Source organism: Trachurus japonicus, chromosome 3 (assembly GCF_045865225.1).
Source record: "Trachurus japonicus isolate A0001 chromosome 3, Traja_1.0".
Lineage (NCBI taxonomy): Eukaryota > Metazoa > Chordata > Actinopteri > Carangiformes > Carangidae > Trachurus > Trachurus japonicus.
In genome coordinates this window covers 25,014,651-25,034,496 of record NC_140909.1, presented here as the reverse complement: position 1 = coordinate 25,034,496, position 19,846 = coordinate 25,014,651, and the positions used below count along the sequence as shown (strand labels likewise).

Genomic DNA, 19,846 nt, shown 5'->3' with positions numbered 1-19,846 from the left:
GAGTGAAGAATAATCAGTGGCTGAGTTTCTCTGTGCATATAAATGTTGCTGTGCATGTGGTAATGTCAGTGTGTGTTTGATAAACAGTATTATGCTAAAGTCTATACAGTTCTTTTCTGCTCCAGTCAGGAATTAAAGAACTGAATGAATTCATACAAAGGAGAGAAATGTGAACGTTTTTAACGCAGCAGCAGCCAGGTGGTGCCGAAAGTGTCACATTTGATTTCAGCACTTTCCCTAAAATGCTGATTAAGAGCAAAAGGCCAAAAGTGCAGAGAGTCATTTGTTTCTGTCAGACAGCTCCTTTGCATTAAAAAAAAAAGTACTGAGATTTATTTCTGTGAGGCTGCACTTCTACGCCCCCTCCCTCCCTCTCTCATAGCTCCATCTCTGTACCTGTCAACCATTTTTCAGTTCATTTCATTTCCAGTCTTCTCTCTGCTGTTCGCTCCTCTCTGGTTCATCTTTTTCCCATTAGAACTGTTGTGTGGTTTGGATCAGAAAAAAAATCTGTTACAATAACAATGTTGTATTTAGACAGTAAATTAAGTTTAACCACATAGGATCCACTGTAATCAATTATGCTAAGCTAAACTAAATGAACCAAAACACTTAATTGAAGACTATCTGATTGTCATGTTTGAGTATGATGTGCTGTTCTGGTTTGAAAACAACCTTCCAGTCCAGTATTTCTTACTTTGATACTTTGAATACTGAATTTAAAGATCTTAATGGCAATTTATATCGCCTCTCTCTCCCTCATTCTCCACCCAGGATGAAGTACATATGGACTGGCCATATGTGTGCAGTCGCAGCCTATGGTGTGTGTGGGACAGAGCTGTGGACTCCACTTCTAAACACTCTCCGCTGCAACAGTAAAATGCTGGTACGAGCTCACAGCGGCACACTAAACATCTGCTTCAAAGTCCATGTTGGTTGGCTCATTCAACACATTAAAACTTCAGCAATTGTTGCTCCGTTTATTGTTGATAATGTGAAAGATGTTGCTGGTAGTGATAAGGACGTAACGAATTATCACCACACCACAATCCATTTAGCTCATTACGATTGGTATTGCTGCTCATTAACACGTCTCAAGATGAATGTGAATGTTGCTCAGATCTGTTGGCATAATTACTTTAGAGAATTACTCAGGTGTTTTCAGCCAATAGATGTATATGCACATACGTTCAGCATCACATCAGCATTCCCACAAAAGTAACTATTGTAACACATATTCACAATATCAGTGGAGAAGGTACAGTTAGTCATCGTCCTCTGCAAATACAGCTCAAAGAATGTTTTTGAGTATCTAGACATTTTTTTACCACACAGTTCATTGACCAGAGCCTCTCTGGCCTGGATTGGATTGAGCAACCCTCCAGTCACCAACAGTTTTTGCGAACCCCCAGTTCAGAGGACGCATTATGTTTTCTATCTCTCTGATCCAGCAGGAGCTTTTGAGCCATGACAATTAGCAGCCAATGCGTTTTATTCAGTACCTTGAATTTTTGCTGCTTTAAAAAAAAACTATTTAACAAAACTCATTAGTGCATCTATGGCTGGATAGAAGCAGAACTTTTCCAAAATAAAGTCCATATTTTGATATCAGATCAAATAAGAAAACAGAAATCAGAGCGATTATTTCATTCCAGCATCATTCTATACTGAAAACCTTCATTTTTGTTCAGCACTCATTCTCTTGAAGTTGATGTCCAGTGTTAGTGACAACCACCATTATGTCCATCACCAGACTCCACTGAGCGTGAGATTGATCTCTGCATCTGTCATCTCTTTGTAAGACATTTTGGAAGATGTCTAATCACATTATGCTGCCTAATGAGCAGCTGGATTGGAATCCACAGCCTTTGCTCTTGTCTGCTGATGAAGTTACTTGTGGGCCACTAGGTGTCAGTATGTTCCCAACATGACAACAGCATGCATCAGATATGAAGTGATGCATGTGAGCACCACTTCTCTGTCTTTGCTTCAATCTCTGTGTTATCTCATTGTGTATCTTGTCTTTGTTTTTAGGTATGTCTCTGAATCGGTCTTTCTATGCCTCTGATACGATTATGTTCTTTCATGATATTACCGCTGTTTTCTTTCTCTCGTTTTGCAGTTGAGGCTTGTCAGATATGCAATCCCACTGGCAATGATGTGTTTCCTGTATTACAAGGTACGCCGTTTTCTTGCTGGTTTATGCTCATCACTCTACTGTTGGTCTCGTTACAGAGCCGAGCCAATTTGTGCAAAGCGTGTGCAACGATATGAGAAAAGGGAAAATGCTGAAATGGAAGTTGCAGAAGAAAATGATAACAAGCAAATGGGTCACAACAGGATGCTACAACAGCCACTGCTCTTAAATCTATTTTGCCATTGGAAGAGGCTCAATGACTGTCACGTACTCTCTTATACCCAGTGCAATAATGAGCCATTATTTAAGACATATCAGTAGGTGTCCCATTCTGCTTCACAGGCTCATTGAACACTAACAGAGTTTTCCGTCACTGTCCCTGTCTGTTGTCTTTTAGTTCTGGCCTAAGCTGATGGAGGAGCTATCTGAACTGAGGGAGTTTTATGATCCAGACACTGTGGAGCTCATGACCTGGATAAGGTACACACACACAGACCCACACACCCATACTCACAAATCTAGAGCACACATCAAATTGAAGCAAATGTGATTAGCTTGTTTCTGCAGATCAAGTTTCACTTTGCCTGATGCCCTTGATTAGTCTGTGTGAACGTGCATGGGTGTATACATGTGTATCTGCACTTGTTTGTGGGGGAGTCTCGCCGATGAGTGATGAGAGCCGATGGGTCTCCATGAATAAGACATGGGGGGGCTGGAAAGGACCCAGCTGTTGGCAGAGCTCTAACCCACCTCGGGGTCTCTGTGACTGGGCTTTCAATCAAGAGCATCAGCCTGACGGGATCAGAGATGGAGCTGTGATTTGGAATGGCTCCGTACCACGGCGGCTGTGTGTGTTTTTGTGTTTGAACATCTGTGTGTGTGTGTGTGTCCGTCATTTTCATCAAGTTGGATTTGGCTGATCTTAGGTGGAGCTGTTCATATTACATAGCATATACGACTGCAACACATCATATGTACGTACCGTAAATGGCACTTACTGTAAGTGTTAGTAGTTTCTTTTACTCCATGATGTAAAATCCATCCACCTGCTGGTGACGCTGCTCATCCTGGACCAATCCCAGCCGACACTGGCTGCAGTGAGGTACACCCTGTGCAGGTCTTTAACAGTGGTGATGTAGAGACACAAACAACCATTCATACTCACATTTACATTGTACAGTAGAAATTCAGAGATACCAATTAACCTAACCTGCATGTTTTTGGACTGTGGGAGGAGGATGCAGACCCAGAGGAAACCCATATAAGCATGACGTGAACACACAGGTGAACCCCACCTCACTAGGCAGGGCCAGTGAGTCAGCAGTGATAAAATATTATATTATAAATATATTATAATATATGCCGCCTTTTATGAAATATTGATCTGAGGAAAACAGAAAGTGTGTGTGTGTTTTTGTTATTGTTAATTTAGTAATTGTGGGGCCGTCGTTCAGACACCCCATATGCAGAGGCCACAGTCCTCGTCACAGCGGCCCCAGTTCAGTTCCACTGGTGAGCCTTTGCTGCATGTCCTTCCCCCTCTTCTGACTCCTCATTTCCTGCATAAAAAACCTAAGTGATTATGTGTAATGGCTATTTTGTTTTACGATCAGTGAGAACACGACTTTCTGTTATTGTGCTGTGGTGGAGTAAGATTCATATCTGGATCATGACTTAATTGTTTGTGGTTTTGAATTTTACATGTGTCTGATTTTAATTTTGACACTTCTTCACAAAAATAACCAGGGTAAAGTAGATTTCTGAGCAACTTGCATAGATAGCTTTCTATTACAATTATATACATTATATTAAAAAATCTTATCGTTTCACTGTTTTTCTTGCCAAGATTGAAAATATTTTGATCATTGGAAGCTCAAATAAAAAACATAAAAGTATAAAATTAGAGTTAAGATGCATGTCTTTCCCAGACACAGTCACTGTAGTTCACTTCCACTCTGAATAAGACGTAATTCAAAGCTCATTATTTCCATCCCATCATCATCAGCATGATGAAACTGAGTGGACCAGATGTGATTTTTAAGGAATAGCCAATTTTGGTCTAATCCTATTAGACAGATAGGAGAATGGCAGAGAGAGAGAGATGGATAGCGAGACTGAGGAGGAGAGGTTGGGCTTTTGAATGTATTTGTGTGTGACATGGGTTCCCTTCCCTCTGGAGCTAATCCCATTAGGCTCTGAGGATTAGGGGCTGCCTAGAGTTACCTTGGTTGGGGCTGAGAGCAGGGCGGAGCGCAAAGCCTCTTGCTGCTGTGCTAATTACATTCTAGATGAAAGTGTGAAGATGGGGAAGAAAGGAGGGGGGTTCGTGTAATGATGTATTCTCTTAGCTGACTGAAGCAGAGGCTATTTTGTTATATGTGGAAAGATCATGGGAGATTATCAAGCATAATGAGGGGCAGAACAAAGATAGATACATGCATATAGAAAGAAGAGAGTATGTCTCTGAGCCGGCTAGCATATTTATGTAAAGCTGTGGGGGGGGACTCATTGTGGTAATTTTAACTGCAGGGGATGTGCTGTATGTATGAATCATGTACAAATGGTAAAGGTTGCAAATGTGTAGAAAGGGATTTAATGTGGCCTGCTGTTGGAATCAGACATTTTTCTCCATCTGTGTTTTTCTCTATCTCTTTATTTATACCTTGTTTTTAATGATGAAAAATGCTCAGGAAAGTTTCTCAAAATTTCACAAGATCTATTTCTGCTGAGAATACCCAAATACCCAAATTAAGATTGAGTCTAGCAGGGGATAAAGCTGTTTGTTTAAAAGATGGATTTTGAGGTTTAGGACTAGATTAAAGGAAAAAGGTCCTCACAGGAGCCAATTGATTCATGTCCTCATGAGTTTAGAAATGTTTCTTAAGAAGGGTTGATGAGGGGATTATCATAATTCTCAGGGCAATCATTCATGACACTGGGCTTCACAAGTTTGAAGGTGTAGGTCACCGTGATAACCTCAGGTAGAGGTTTGTCTGTATTATTCACAACAATAATTCACAAACTTCCACTTGATAACAACAGCGGCACCTCAGCTCAGCTGTGGGTTGATACTGTGTCCTAAATGGGCAGTCAATAAATCAATAGTGTGGTCGTTCGTTCCACTGCCTCCAACTCTGAGTTATAGCTGTAAAGTGCGGTTTGCTTTCGTCTAACCTCTCAGCTACCTCTTTGCTGTGTATCTTCACCTTTTCTTTCCACAATTCACATTTGCACACTCTCAACAGCAGACAGCCAGGCAAGGCTAATAAAAACTAAAGAAGTGATGATTAGTAGTATCTTCACCACTCTGCTCTCTGACTTATGAACTCCATGCTGGCCAAGAGTGCAGTGCAGTACAAGTTTTACATGTGCAGCATGGAGAGGAGCAGCGTAAGGTTAGGAACATGTAATGTAAACCGACTATCAGCTCTCACAGACTAGCACAGTGCATACTCAGTACTGTCACTGATGCAGTCTGAAGTTTAAACAGTGGACAAAACTCATGCTGCATCATCTGTTCTCACTGTTTACCTTCACATTGGTGCGGAGAATTTGATATTTGCAAAACATATAGCGGCCACTTGTCTTCGCCCACCAAGCAGAGCTCATCATACATATTTCACAAAATGAAAAGGTCAGCTGTTAATACAGGTCTTGTGTGATTCTGCATCTCAGTTGCCTGTGTTAATATTTGATACTATTTCAAAAGGTTCCTTGTTTTATCCCCCCTATCCTCCACCTGCTCCCACCTCCTCCTCTGGGTTGTGATATACAGTCTGTGGTCGAGAATTATGAAGGCTGCAGAGGAAATTATTAATGAGAGCTTTGACAGCACTTTTGCTGCAAACTCATCTAGCTACTCAGCATGGATACCCATTCAGAGAGGGAGCAGGCGCTGATGATGAAAGTCAGCACATCTGACTAAAACACTGACTTTGTTTATCCCCTAAATTCAAGAAAATCGGTCATCTCCTTCTCAAAGACCATTATAATTCTAAAGCTGATCAATGTGCATTTTGTGCTCTACCACCTGTATGGTTACAGTCTGCTTCAACTTACCAGGATACACCTGTAGCTTCATGCACTGAGCAACCATCATTTCAGCCTAACGTGAGAAATTGTCTTATGACTACATCATCTGCATAAACTGCATTAATCTTTGTACTCTGCTGCATAGAGATGTGGGAGCACTAACTGTGTTTAATAATAACTTAAACAGCCTTCTACTTTAGATCGATCAAATCGTGGAACATACTCCCAAACAGCTTGAAAAACTGCATATTTCTGCCTTTTTTTCTTGTGAGGTGAAAAAATAGATCTTAAGTTCTCAGTCTTGTCAGCACTAACCTTAATACACTGTATTGTACATAGGTATATCTTCTTGGTATTTACTGAGTTTTAAATTGTCCTGTTATTTCTCCCTGTCCAGGGATTGTCGATCGAAACTAGCTTTTTGCTAAATCCAGTACAAAGCATCTCCTTTCTGTATGTGATTAATGTATTTTATACATGGTCGTTGAAAGAAATAAACAAATAATAATAACTAAGGGAATTAAAATGATACTAACCGGTTGGCTAGCTAATGTCAGCGATTGTTATATCAATCGCTCTGGCTAATGTTACTTGGAAGTTAACAGATACCACAGCGGTGCAACTCTGCATTTTCAAAGGTTCCTTAAAAGGTGAATGCTCCAATTTTCCAAAATTTCTTAAAACCTCAAGTTTTTGTCAACAAAAAGTTATCAAGGCTGCTTGGCCGCAGAAGCTGCAATTTGTGGTGCAAAACAGGAAAGGCGGGCACAGCTGGTGACACAAAGTGAAAATCCTCCGCAGGCCAGACTCATTTTGTCTCATTTTGGTTCAGCTCGGCCTTTTGCGGTCTTCAACAGCTACAAAGGCCACACCTTTGTAGATTGTTTCTTTTGAATGATGCAGCCTCTGAATCGGGACACAGCTCATCTCTATCATCATGAGGGGATTTTTGCAAACTCTCCTGCTTTTGAAAGGAGCATCTGCTTGCAGGCTGTTGTCTCACATTCATGTCCAAACACAACTCGGGGAAAATAGAGGAAACAGCAGAACCAAACCTGGATGAAAAACATTATGAAGGTTTCAGATTTGTGCTGCACATAGTAAATGGGTTTTACCAAAACATCACTGCTGATGTTCTGAGGGTGGTCCATATCTGTTGTGCATAGGATTCTTTCCACTGAGTCTATTAAATATTTGTAGCCATTGCAAAGCAGCAGGAACGATATCAGTGTCTCCAAATTGAGAGAGGCTGTGCATGATTTTACGCAAGTGGCACAGCAGCAGTGTCTTCATTAATTATTCACAATAATGATTAATTATCCAGAGGCAGTGACAGGATCTGTTAGTATCCAACTGTTACTGAGTTCTTCTACGCAACAGAAAGGTGAGATGGTATGCACACATTTGAGGGTCAGATTATTTGGAATAAAGCATCCAGAATGAGTTGCGCAACTCTCACACCTGTCCAGACATCTTTATTCTGCTGTGGTTCCAACTAGTTGAACTATACTCTACTATTTATCTTTCTTGCAAAGTTTAATACAGGGATACAATTAGAGGTAAGACAGCCCTCTTAGTTTTGATGTTTCAATGCAGTCAGGAATATAAGTATTTTTCAATAATAAAATGCAATTATTTAATTAATATATCACCTGTCATTTACAGCATTTCCAACATTGTTTATACATGTTTGAGTTTTGTATGTAATCCAAATGAGGTGTATGGAATTTGCACCCAGCATTAAAATAATAAATAAATAGATATTATAAATATTTCTTTCCTAATTGAGTGTCCAACATAGAGGAGCTGAATCCATGCCATTAATGTTGTATAATATCATGTGAGAAACCTCTATGCTCTAAATCCTCTAAGCTGTCCATAGTGGGGTATGTGGAAATTTGATTCATATCCATTGTACTGTATAGGGGTGGAGGCAGAAATCTCAGATAAGAGAAACAGGTCTCCACCTGGCTCCTGAGCATGTGTAACCCTGATAACATGACCTTTATGTTCAAGCGCATGTGTCCTGCCCTGTCAAGGACCAGACTGCAAATAAGTTTAAGGTTTAAGGGGTTTTCTCATAAAAACATCAGGCCTGAAAATCAGGTCCAAATATTGTCAAAAAACTGGCTATTCGCACATTGCTCTAACTGGAAATTGGGGCATCACCTTTTATGGAAGATAAATGCCTGTAACAAGCAGCCTACGGGGCTCTTCCATAAATCTGTCATTTTACATACATAGAACATGGACTAACTTAAGAAACATTTTGTAAATGCTGAGTTACATAATAGTTGAATGGTTAATTCTTGTTAATTCAGACAAGATAAGATGACCTTGTGTGGTAACAGGAACACAGCTTACCATCTAAGAGAAACAACAGGGCAGCAAAACAGGCAGGGGGAGAATGTGCGGGTGTGTAGCTGATTTACAGTTTGTTGAATGAATTCAGTTTCTGTTCCCTGAGCGATCTCTTTATCTTGTCTTTAGATTTACAGTCAACACAGTGCCAAAAGGCTGCAAAGTTTCCGGTTGTGCTGCAACTTATTTTATCATGACAAAACATGGTTGGAGGTGGGGGATCCCATGGCATTCATTTTGAGACACCTTTTTGTGCTGAGAAGGACATTTCAAAAGTCCCCAGGAAGGTGATGAAGGTGGCGAGTTTACGGAGACCTTGTTCATTAGACTTATTCTTTAGTAGAAAGTAAGAATAGAGAGTTCTCCTGCACACAGTGTCAGATGCCTTTTCGCCCACTTGAAATACTCTGTTTGGTTTTGTCAAAGATTGATGTAGAAGCAGTTTTAATGATAGCACATCTGTAAAACATCTGTAGCATTAATGATGCAAGTTTCCAAAATGTGTCATCTTTCTAGTGAAACAATTTAATTGGGGTGTAAATGATCTTCTACACCCCTACATGTTTGTAGTCGGTAACACTTACCTTGAAGGTATCGTCATAAGAGTGACATGACACTGTCATAAGAGTGACATGACACAGTCATGAACGTGTTGTAAACATTATGTCAATGTCATAACGTTGTCATTAAGTGTCATTCGGTTAACGCTAACCCTAAACCTAACCCTACAAAAACCGAATGACACTTAATGACAGTGTTATGACATTGACATAATGTTTATGACACGTTCATGACTGTGTCATGTCACTCTTATGACAGTGTCATGTCACTCTTATGGCGATACCTTCAAGTAAAGTGTAACCTTGTAGTCTTTGGGTTTCGCACCACACCCATCAACACACCCACTCACTCATTGTGAATTCTCCAGACTTGTACTATTTACACATGGGCTCAATTGGACATTACCGACCCTGTACTGGGGAGCTCGCAGGCTGAAGTCTGTCTAATGTCTGCTCCTTGCAGTCCAATTTGTTGTTGTAAATCTTTATAGTCCCCAAAGGGCAATTCAAAGGCAGCATAAAATACCCCCCAAAAAACAAAAGACAAAACAGATATTAACAGAACAATAAAAGACAAACAGTGAGCAATACAAGCCTACTACAAGATTGATTACAATTTACAAGTGGCAGAATTTATACAATTTTTTAAAAGATACAAAGGAGTACAAAATTGAAACATTTACAAAGTGACAGGTGCAATTTGAGATAGGATGGCTCAATACATCCTTATATCCTGGCCTTATAAATAAACATGCCATGCATACGCCTGGCACCATATCCCACCGCCCGGAGGACAGGAGGTGGAATTCTTCAAATAGAGGGAGTGATGGGTCAGCAAGGATGGAGGTGGCTTTTCTAACTACGTGTCTGTTGTACAGAGCAGTCAGACTCAGCTGGGGTACCCCTATTATTAGAGCAGGAGTTGACCACACTGTGGTCTTTTCACTTTAAGATTGCCAAATGAGCAGATAAAGGCAAAGATTGACACAGATTCAACATTTACAGTACATTTGCACATACAGCTCCACAAGGTAATGTCTAGAAAGGTTGCAGTGCATTTGTGAAATTGTTATTGGGCTAGTGTTTTGTGTAATCAGTGGACTAATCGAGAGAACTGTGTAGCAAATTAAGCTTAACTGAACTTTTAGAGTTAAAGCAGAAGTAAGTGGTCCGGTCGTTTTCGCTAATGCTGCGTTCCAGGCAGGCTTTTGAAATCGTAAATTACAGCTTCAAGTCACAACTTACGACTTTGTAGCGTTCCAGGCAACCCACTCGTGTTTTTCCGACCTGTTTTACCGGTGAAAGTCACTATAACGGCCACTCGTAACTTCCGACCCGTGAACTCGTACCAGATCGACCTGGTACCACTTCACGGTCGGAAAAATACGAGTTTCCTTGAACGCACCATAACAGTCCTCGTCCCTACGTCGCCACATTCACGGCGTTCCTTGGCTGCACACACAGCCCTGCATGCCGTTCTCTCTCCTCATTGGATAAAAACTGTAGGATACGATAAATGTTTTCTCCTCGGCTCAGAGCAGAGCAGAGGGACTGAGAGACCCGTGTTTCAGACCAAACACTCTATGTAAGTGATTGCTGTCGGAAGATATAACTATTTAAGACTTATATTAACACAAATATATCACTTACTTCTGCTTTAAGTCTTATCATAGAAACCAAGCCCCTCAAATCTAAGAATTAAACACTTCACACCATTAGAATATTATTGTAAATTTGGAAACAAATAAAAATAAAATACGATCAGCTGTATTGTCAATACAGCAAGTGATAAATTTATTTCCTTTGGAAACAAATAAAAATGAAATACGATTAGCTGTATTGTCAATACAGCAAGTGATACATTTAATCCATAGCTATATATCTGTTATAGGGTTATAACAGCATTGCACATTTCATAAAACATAAACTGCTCATTCTAAGCGTTGTACAAAAGTTGAGTTAGTCATCAGGCCTGTCCTTTTCTCATTTACCCATGATGAGGTGAGCGTTTGGGGTTACTACAGCGCTGTTGCCCCGGATGAACTGTCGGTAAGTTGGTGAAACCCGGTGAGTGCTGCAGTTGTTTGCAGTGACCTTGGACAGGCCAGTCCGTCACTGGTTTCACCTCAGCGGGGACCATTTGAATTTTTCCAGCAGAGATCACAAACCCCAAAGAAGGCATGACCAATTATTCATAGTTACCACTGAGTGTGTCAAATGCAGTTTTCCATTTGCCCCCTCCCAAACAGGAAAGTGATCTACAATCCTGCAAGTCCAGTTTTGTGGACACGGTGAGCCCTTGTAAGAGTTCAAAGGCAGGGGAGAGGGTTGGGAGCGGCTACCTGTTCATAACGTTGATGCTGGGTACATGAAAGTCAGTGCATGGTCAAAAGGTCTTATCCTTATTTTCCACAAAAAGTACATGACCCCAGCAGGAGGAAGAGAGACGCATGATTTTCACATCACAGAAGGTTTATGGCACAGTTGGAGGAATGACGAAGATTCAGAGAGGTGGTTTATGCCCTTTTAAACACCTCTTAAAGGTAGGGTTGGATATTCTGGTTCTAGCAGGCCACATTTCGAATATACAAAAGTCAGAAGTCCCAGCCCCTTTCCTCAGACTTCTCTCTGAAGCCACGCCTTCACCTTTCCGCGGACATAGGTGAAGACAGCCAATGCGCATTGCCAGAGCTACATTGGCACCCACCAGACTGGAATGTGGCTTTTCTGCGGACCAGTCATGCAAGCAGGAGGAAGGAGAGAGGGAGAGAGATGGCAGCTTGATTGGGCGTAGGCAGAACTAGACATTAAGTCACCTGATTGGTTTTTGCTTTGAGCAGCGAAAAGCATGGATTGGTCAAAGTTTTGTCAGTCCTGCAGCTGCCACAGAGGTCTGATTATTTTCATTCTTTTTTCTGAATACATAATACATATATTGACTACTCTCAGGATAGAAGGACCACTTCACCCAGTATAACAAAACGTGTTTCTCAGCATGATTACCAACCACTTTAATATCCAGATATTCAGAGGGAACATAAGAGAAGTTGGGATGGAGCTGGTGAAACAGAATGGCATAACCAACTTTTAAATGGACAGTGTGGCAGTGAGGACACCCCAAGAGGTCCAGTCAACTTCAGAATAAGCAATAAATGCACAGTCAATGGCATTAAAGCCAAGGATTTCATGATTGGTACCTGACATACACATGTGCATGAGAGTCATGGAATCTATGAGGTGGGTAAAGAGAAGAGATGGTCAGTATGACACGATCCAGCAGTGGCTCCAACTCCTGCCCCAGCTGGACCACCACTCCCTTGTCCATGAAAATTAGTGTCAACCCCAGTGTGGAGGAACAGCACAGCTGCATGCCACTGGTACAACAATGATGAGTTGGGAGTGCTGAAGAGGATTAGGGGGTGGCGAGGGTTTCCAGGATTTGGCTCATTGGCACCTTCCCAGTTACTGGGGAGCCCTGGCTTTTACTTGACCCAAGGAAGTGGATGCCCTGACCACAGTGCAGACAGTAGTTACCCTGGAGCCGTTTTTTGCTGCCCAAAAGCATGGGTCAATCGATCAATCAAAACTTTATTTATAAAGAATTTTTCATACATCTCATTTTCCCATTGTTCATGAGCTGAACTCAAAGATCTAAAACGTTTTCTATGTACACAAAATAACTATTACTTTCAAATATCGTTCATACATCTGTGTTAGTGCGCACTTCTCATTTGCCGAGATAATCCATTTTACCTCACAGGTGTGTCCACATCAGGGTCTCGACCTGACTGCAGTTCATCGTTGTAACCAACTTGAGTATGGTCACATTCGATGGCGTCTGGCACTTTGGAGTGGTGTTTTCTTCACAGATGAATCCCGGTTTTCACTGTTCAGGGCAGATGGCAGACAGAGTGTGTAGCGTCATGTGGGTGAGCGGTTTTCTGATGTCAACGTTGTGGATCGAGTGGCCCATGGTGGCGGTGGGGTTATGGTATGGGCAGGCGTATGTTATGGGCAACGAACACAGGTGCATCTTATTGATGGAATTTTGAATGCACAGAGATAACGTGATGAGATCCTGAGGCCCATTGTTGTGCGATTCATCCATGACCATCACCTCATGTTGCAGCATGATAATGCACGGCCCCATGTTGAAAGGACCTGTACACAATTCCTGGAAGCTGAAAACATCCCGGTTATTGCATGGCCAGCATACTCAGCGGACACCGGTCACCCATTGAGCCTGTTTGGGATGCTATAGATTGGCCAGTATCCAACAACTTTGCACAACCATGAGGAGGAGTGGGCTAACGCTCCACAGGCCATAATCAACAACCTGATCAACTCTGTGCGAAGGAGATGTGTTGCACTGCGTGAGGCAAATGGTGGTCACACCAGATACTGACTGGTTTTCTGATCCCCCGGACCTCTAGCCTAGAAATCTAGACGCACCCTAGCGGCAGCAAATATGTTTGCTCCGTAGGTCAGTCTAGAAACGAGCCAAAGGAACTTTTTGAGTCTCGAACACCGTTTGTGTTCACCAATCACAGCGCTCTATCTGTTTAGAGAGTCGTTGGGCGGGCTTAGCACGATGACGACATACATTTTAATTGGCTTGTCAGGCTAACGTTATCCTGCTCTTTGCTCTGATTAGTCGTAGCGCTACCCTATTGTGTGAAGAGACAGTTTGAAAGACAGCCTTCATCCCGCCCCCTGGATTGGGCCGAGGTCTACCGGTCGTTGCCAGACTATAGAGAGCCTAAGCGGAAGCAGGAAGTAACGGCGCCATGGGACCTCAACTCTGAAAAACTCGCCATTCAAATGAATGAGACTGAAAATTTTATTTCGTGATCCGATTGAATTGCGCCATGAGAAAAAAATATGTCCTCTACCTGTTTAAAACGTCACGTTTCATGAAGAGAAATCAGCCGTTTATCATAAAATGGCAACAGAAGAATGTATTTTTTGTAAAGACCGCTCTACGGACTACAGATCTGTGTCCCACAAAAAATACGTCACCAACTGACACGGGAAAGGGCGGCATTTGGTGTGTGACGTCACCTACGCGACTTGTAGTCTTTCTGGTTACGGACTCTTCGGAATTTTATTCTACAATAGCTTTACAACAAACTGCTGATTTCTCGGGATGAAACGTGATGTTTTAAACAGGTAGAGGACACATTTTTTTCTCATGGCACAATTCAAATGGATCACGAAATAAAATTTTCAGTCCCGTTCATTTGAATGGCGAGTTTTTCAGAGTTGAGGTCCCATGGTGACCGTTACTTCCTGCTTCCGCTTAGGCTCTCTATACATGTTAATGATATAGTCTGGCTTGTCAGGCTACCAGACCTCCCAAATACAGTAAAACTGCACATTTTAGAGTGACCCTATATTGTGGCCAACCTAAGGAACACCTGTGCAATATTCATGCTATCTAATCAGCATCTTGATATGCCACACCTGTGAGGTGGACGGATCATCTCGGCAAAGGAGAAGTGCTCACTAAACAGATTTAGACAGATTTGTGAACAATATTTGAGAGAAATTGTTGTTTTTTTTGTACATAAAAAATGTTATAGATCTTTGAGTTCAGCTCATGAAAAACGGGTGCAAAAACAATAGTGTTGTGTTTATATTTTTGTTCTGTGTACATTAAAAACATAGCACAAAGGATTTAGGAAGTTATTAGAGCCAACAAGTGGGGCAGGAAGTGATCCATCTGTATAGTTGCACGATGCAGCAAGGAAAACCAAAACAAAGCTGATAAGTGCTGGACTGCCCTGTCTCTCCATGCAGTCCTTGGACATGAAGGTCAATAAAGATGATGAGAGAAATTTACTCATTAAGTTCTGCAGATAATTCTCCAGCAGTCAGTTCAACCTTTTCCGTGATCCCAAATTCAATATAGTAGTCCACTTCTTGTCTGTCTCTCTGGCACAGTTTCAGTAGACCCACTTTCCTCATCTCCAGCTAACACTGAGTTGTCACTCATGTAGATGAATGGCGTCAGCCTGAGCCTCTTTGTGAACAGGAGTTGAGTTGACTTAGTCCATATCAGCCATGTACTACTGTCACATCTTGCAGGGACTCAATAGCTTGACTCAGACACACCATTAAAAGTTCATAAGAGTTCACTATCAATAAAGCTCAAGAGGGAGGTGCAGGCAAGGGCAAACAGGGGATAAAGTGGAGGCATGTGCAGGGGTCAGTAACAGGCTGGCAGATTTACCAGGCGAAAGGAGCGCAAAGGCAAAATCCAAAAACAGGCAAGGATTGCTGGAGGGCTACGTTGTGGAAAGCACAATAGACAATGTGCCAGAGAATTAGAAATGGAAATGGGCTGGTATAAATACTAAGAGCTGATTAGGGAATTGGGAACAGAGAGTAGGAGGATGGGGAAGAGTTATATGGCTGAAAGGTTAAGGCTGGGATTATTGCAGGTCAGGAAGGCACCTGAATTGACAGGAGAGGTATCAAATTTCTTTCCTACTTCAGCCCCTCATGAAACTCTTGTTGGGTGTGTCCATGAAGACATGTTATGTCGATGTGGTGGCGCCATATTTTAATTTGCTCTTTGCGCTCAGAAAGGCACTTCTACTAAAGAAGGAAAAAGAGCTGCAGTTTTCCTGTGAAACCTCTTAAAAAAGTTTCTTAAATGAACTTAAAATCCTCTCAATGTTGTTTTCAGCTTGAAAGACACAGCTCATAGAATCAGAGGTTATTTGGACTTGGGAGGAGGAGAATCACGGGGCAGTTGAACTAGTGCAGTCATCATCTCATGATTTTAAGCAGTGAAAAAGTAAAGCAATAATTCATGTTACTGCATCACCAGGAATGTAAGGGACTGGTGCAAGACACGATGAGAGGTCAAGGTGAGGGTATTCAGTTGCCATGTCATTAGGAGTGTAGATCATCATGAAGCCAACGTTAATGTGATTTTAACATTGTTTTTTTATTAATCTCCTGATACTTTCTAAAGCAGAGGCTGAACAGATTTACCAGGCTCAGATGAGGAGGTCATGAAGTATTATTACCAGTGACAAAAGCATTGTGTCCCTGTGCTGCACATTTCCGCTTGTTACCGGCCTTGTTAGTCATCTGTCCACAAACTACCACTTCATAATATGACAACTAGGCTTTCCACGATCAGGATTTTTGGGGCCGATCACCGATCAGAAATCCTTGTTAGTGCATCACTGTGTCTCAGTGCTGTCAGTGTCTTGGGTCAAGCGTAGGGGCACAGTACGCCCGAGTGCGGTGCGTTTGTGTGAGCGTGAACACAATAGTCGCTCTGGGCAGTGTGAACGCGTCCGGACCTTGATCCGCTCCAACTGCCTGGTGTCCATTGTGAAAGTTTAGCGTTACTTGCATAGACTGTAAAAAGAATGGACGTAGCGTCCGTGACGTCACCCATTGGTTTTGGTGAGTCTGTTTTGTGCCGCTACTACGGGGGTTTGAACCGCGCCATGTTGGATTTGACTTTCCATATTTGGAGCGGTGCGGCCGTTAGCCGGCCGAGAACCCGCCCACTGGCCTCGAAGCAGCGGTCTCCGGACCTGTCACTCAACGTTTCCGCGCCCTAATTGGCCAGAATTTTAAACCTAATAACAGTAAAACGGTAGAGTTTAAAAAAATTCACCCCCCTCAGAGTGTGTGCGGGGGTAGAAACTATCGGTTGAGACCAAAAAACGTAATGGTACCAGGCTTTTAACATGTTTATTGAGGACGTAAAGTCGGCTATTTTAACATGGGGGTCTATGGAGAGTTGCTCCCTTCCGGTACCAGCCCCCAGAGGAAGCCGGGGGGATTGCAGTTTTTTGAACGCGGAAGTGAGCTTCACTTCTCAGACCGACAACTGCCCCCTTGGTTACTTGTCAGTGTTCAATCGATCATGTCAACATGATGTACCACTTGTCTTTTCACAGCCAGTCATCTGAGTTCTCCTTCACATTTTCTTTCCAGGCAACACTCATTCTCCCTCTCTCTGCCCCACATAGGCTTACTGTGCGCGTACTGTGAGTGGCGTGGGCTCCGCGCGCACTGTCCGTATACATTTGAGGCTTCATAGCCGAAGGTACGGTGTCACATTTAAAACAGGTTGATGTGAAGATTTCCCACCGAGCAGTCTATTGTGTGACACCAAGTACGTGTATGCAGTGTGGTAAAAATTGAGCTTTGCGCGGACGTCCAATTTGGGTCCGCCTCGTGTACGCACGGACGTCTGCAGAGTCAAGTACGCCTGAGTATGTGGGGCCTCTCTCTCTGTCTCTCTCTTTTTTTTTACCGGCAGTATCCCTCTGCTGACTTGCATGGCTGTTTGCTGTGTGCGTAACCTAACCTAATCATGTGGCTCTATTCCAGCCACATGATTGGTTAAGCGTGGCGCAACTCTCATTATCATTGGCTATTTGTATTGTCTGTCAAAACATGGATGAATGAAACCTATTGACTTGATATAAACCACCGTTATCATTTTATCGCCCAGTCATATGACGCCATTGATCGAATGGGTTAATTAAGACATTACGGCCGATCACACAAATTGCAATAAATGTGAAATATTGGCCAATCCGATATAGCCGATCAGATCGGTAGAAAGTCTACCACAACCACACAGGCAGCATCACACAGCAGCTAATGAGGATCTCCTTACTTCTGTTTAGTCCACCTCTCAATAGGTCTAGTGAGATCAACTTTCTACAAGGACCTTTTTTTTATCCATGTTTGCAACAGAACAACTTGACAAAGTATCCTGTAGGAAGTTTTGCAGACTGATTTCAATTTTTTGGGTCAATTCAAACCAAAGATATTTCAGTGAAAGCATTTTCGATGGTCGTCGTCTTCATTTCTGGGTCGTTATAGTTTCATGCTAATTCTGACTTGTTTTGGAGATCACTCTCATCGTGTCCATCTGTCTACATAAAACAAATTAGTTTATCCATAGGAGACATGTGCCACAGTTCATCTCTATATCAATTCTTCAGCAAAATTCCATTCTAGTCAACTCTCTACATGAAACTGTTTCCTCGCCTTTTTTTTCTTCTCACATCATCTGCTACGCTTTCTTTGACTCACTCACTGGCTGTCATCCTGCTCCTTGCCGTTCTTTAAATTGTCTAAATTAGCAGGATTTGGCCTCATCCTTAAATGGAGAAAGTGCAGCTCCGTCTGGGATCAGTGTGTGTGCGTTTCTCTGTCTCCTAACTCATCTAGAGGCAGTTCAGAGAGAGAGAGAGAGAGATGTCCTTGATTGAACTACACAGCTTTCAATCAGACATGAGCCTTCTGTAGAAAATCTGTAACTTGGCACATCTATAGGATTACTACCAATTACTTTCTCAGCCTTACTATTAGTCGTCATCACTTCCACTCAAGTGTGTGAGTGTGCAGATTGAGTGATCGAGAGAACTTTGCAGCAAGTTAGCTCAACTCAACTTTATAGTTTCATCATAGAAATCAAACTCTTCAGATCAACCATGCACCACAGACAACCACCTCACGCCTACACAAGAGAAACAATTCAATTACTCTGTATTTTCACTTTGGAAACAAATAAAATAGGTAAACATTCAGCTTGATAATTATAAATTATACATTTCACCTTTATCATACAAATGTGAACATATCCCAGTTTATATAATTGTTGAATAGAAGCCAGACATTCATCTGTTCTGATTAAGGCAAGTAAAGGGTTGGACAAAGGTTAGAGTTGTAGGTATTTAGTCGTATTTAGTGTTGCGCTAATGAGTATCTTCACAGTGGCAGCCTGGCTCTTTGCAGGTACAACCATTGACAATAAGGATATTAATAATTCTTCTGCTTTGGAAGAAACTGAAATACTGACCAGAACAGCAGTCACTTAGATATTTCACAGTCTGCAATCTGCAGCCCCCCTCCCCACCACAACCAAAACTAAACATAGAATCACAAAAAGGTAGAGATAAAGCAGCTAAAAAAATCATCTTATTACATCACGTTTTCTCTCTGAATAATGCCTGAACTCTGTCTGAATTCAGTTTCACAGACAAAGTGCCTTTGTTGAGAGAATATCTAATTAGACAAAATAAATAAAAGACCCTTGTGTGGGTGGATCTGGCTGAGTCTTTAACTTCAAGGTAAATGTGAATTAGTTTTGTGCTTGTGTCAAAACAGACATCTATTAAATGTGTGAAGATGGCATAGTGTTAGCATAGCTGAGGTTCTTTTGTGACTTCAAGTAATAAATTAATTGCCTCTAAAGGAAAATTCTGCCATTACTCTTTAAAAAGTTTTTTCAGGTATTATCACAAATTTCCATGGCAATGTTGTACATGGTTGAGTGTATGGTACGAAATAAGTACTATTGAAGGATAAGTCAACTTATGTATTAAAGCAACACTTAAAGCAGAAGTAAGTGATATATTTGTGTTAATATAAGTCTTGAATAGTTATATCTTCCGACAGCAATCACTTACATAGAGTGTTTGGACTGAAACACGGGTCTCTCAGTCCCTCTGCTCTGCTCTGAGCCGAAGAGAAAACATTTATCGTATCCTACAGTTTTTATCCAATGAGGAGAGAGAACGGCATGCAGGGCTGTGTGTGCAGCCAAGGGACGCCGTGAATGTGGCGACGTAGGGACGAGGACTGTTATGGTGCGTTCAAGGAAACTCGTATTTTTCCGACCGTGAAGTCGTACCAGTTCGATCTGGTACGAGTTCACAGGTCAGAAGTTACGAGTGGCCGTTATAGTGACTTTCACCGGTAAAACAGG

At 41.9% G+C, this 19,846-nt stretch overlaps 1 protein-coding gene across 5 annotated transcripts in view; it reads left to right on the top strand.

Annotated features, from left to right (window-relative positions):
* dpy19l3 (dpy-19 like C-mannosyltransferase 3) overlaps positions 1-19,846 on the top strand; it is a 69,255-nt gene that overhangs the window by 32,517 nt on the left and 16,892 nt on the right. For all 5 annotated transcript variants that reach the window (XM_085767560.1, XM_085767576.1, XM_085767598.1 and 2 more), the window contains 3 exons: positions 775-886; positions 2,123-2,179; positions 2,535-2,617. In XM_085767560.1, the coding sequence (XP_085623686.1) occupies positions 775-886; positions 2,123-2,179; positions 2,535-2,617 (252 nt within the window). The remainder of the gene's footprint in view (positions 1-774; positions 887-2,122; positions 2,180-2,534; positions 2,618-19,846) is intronic.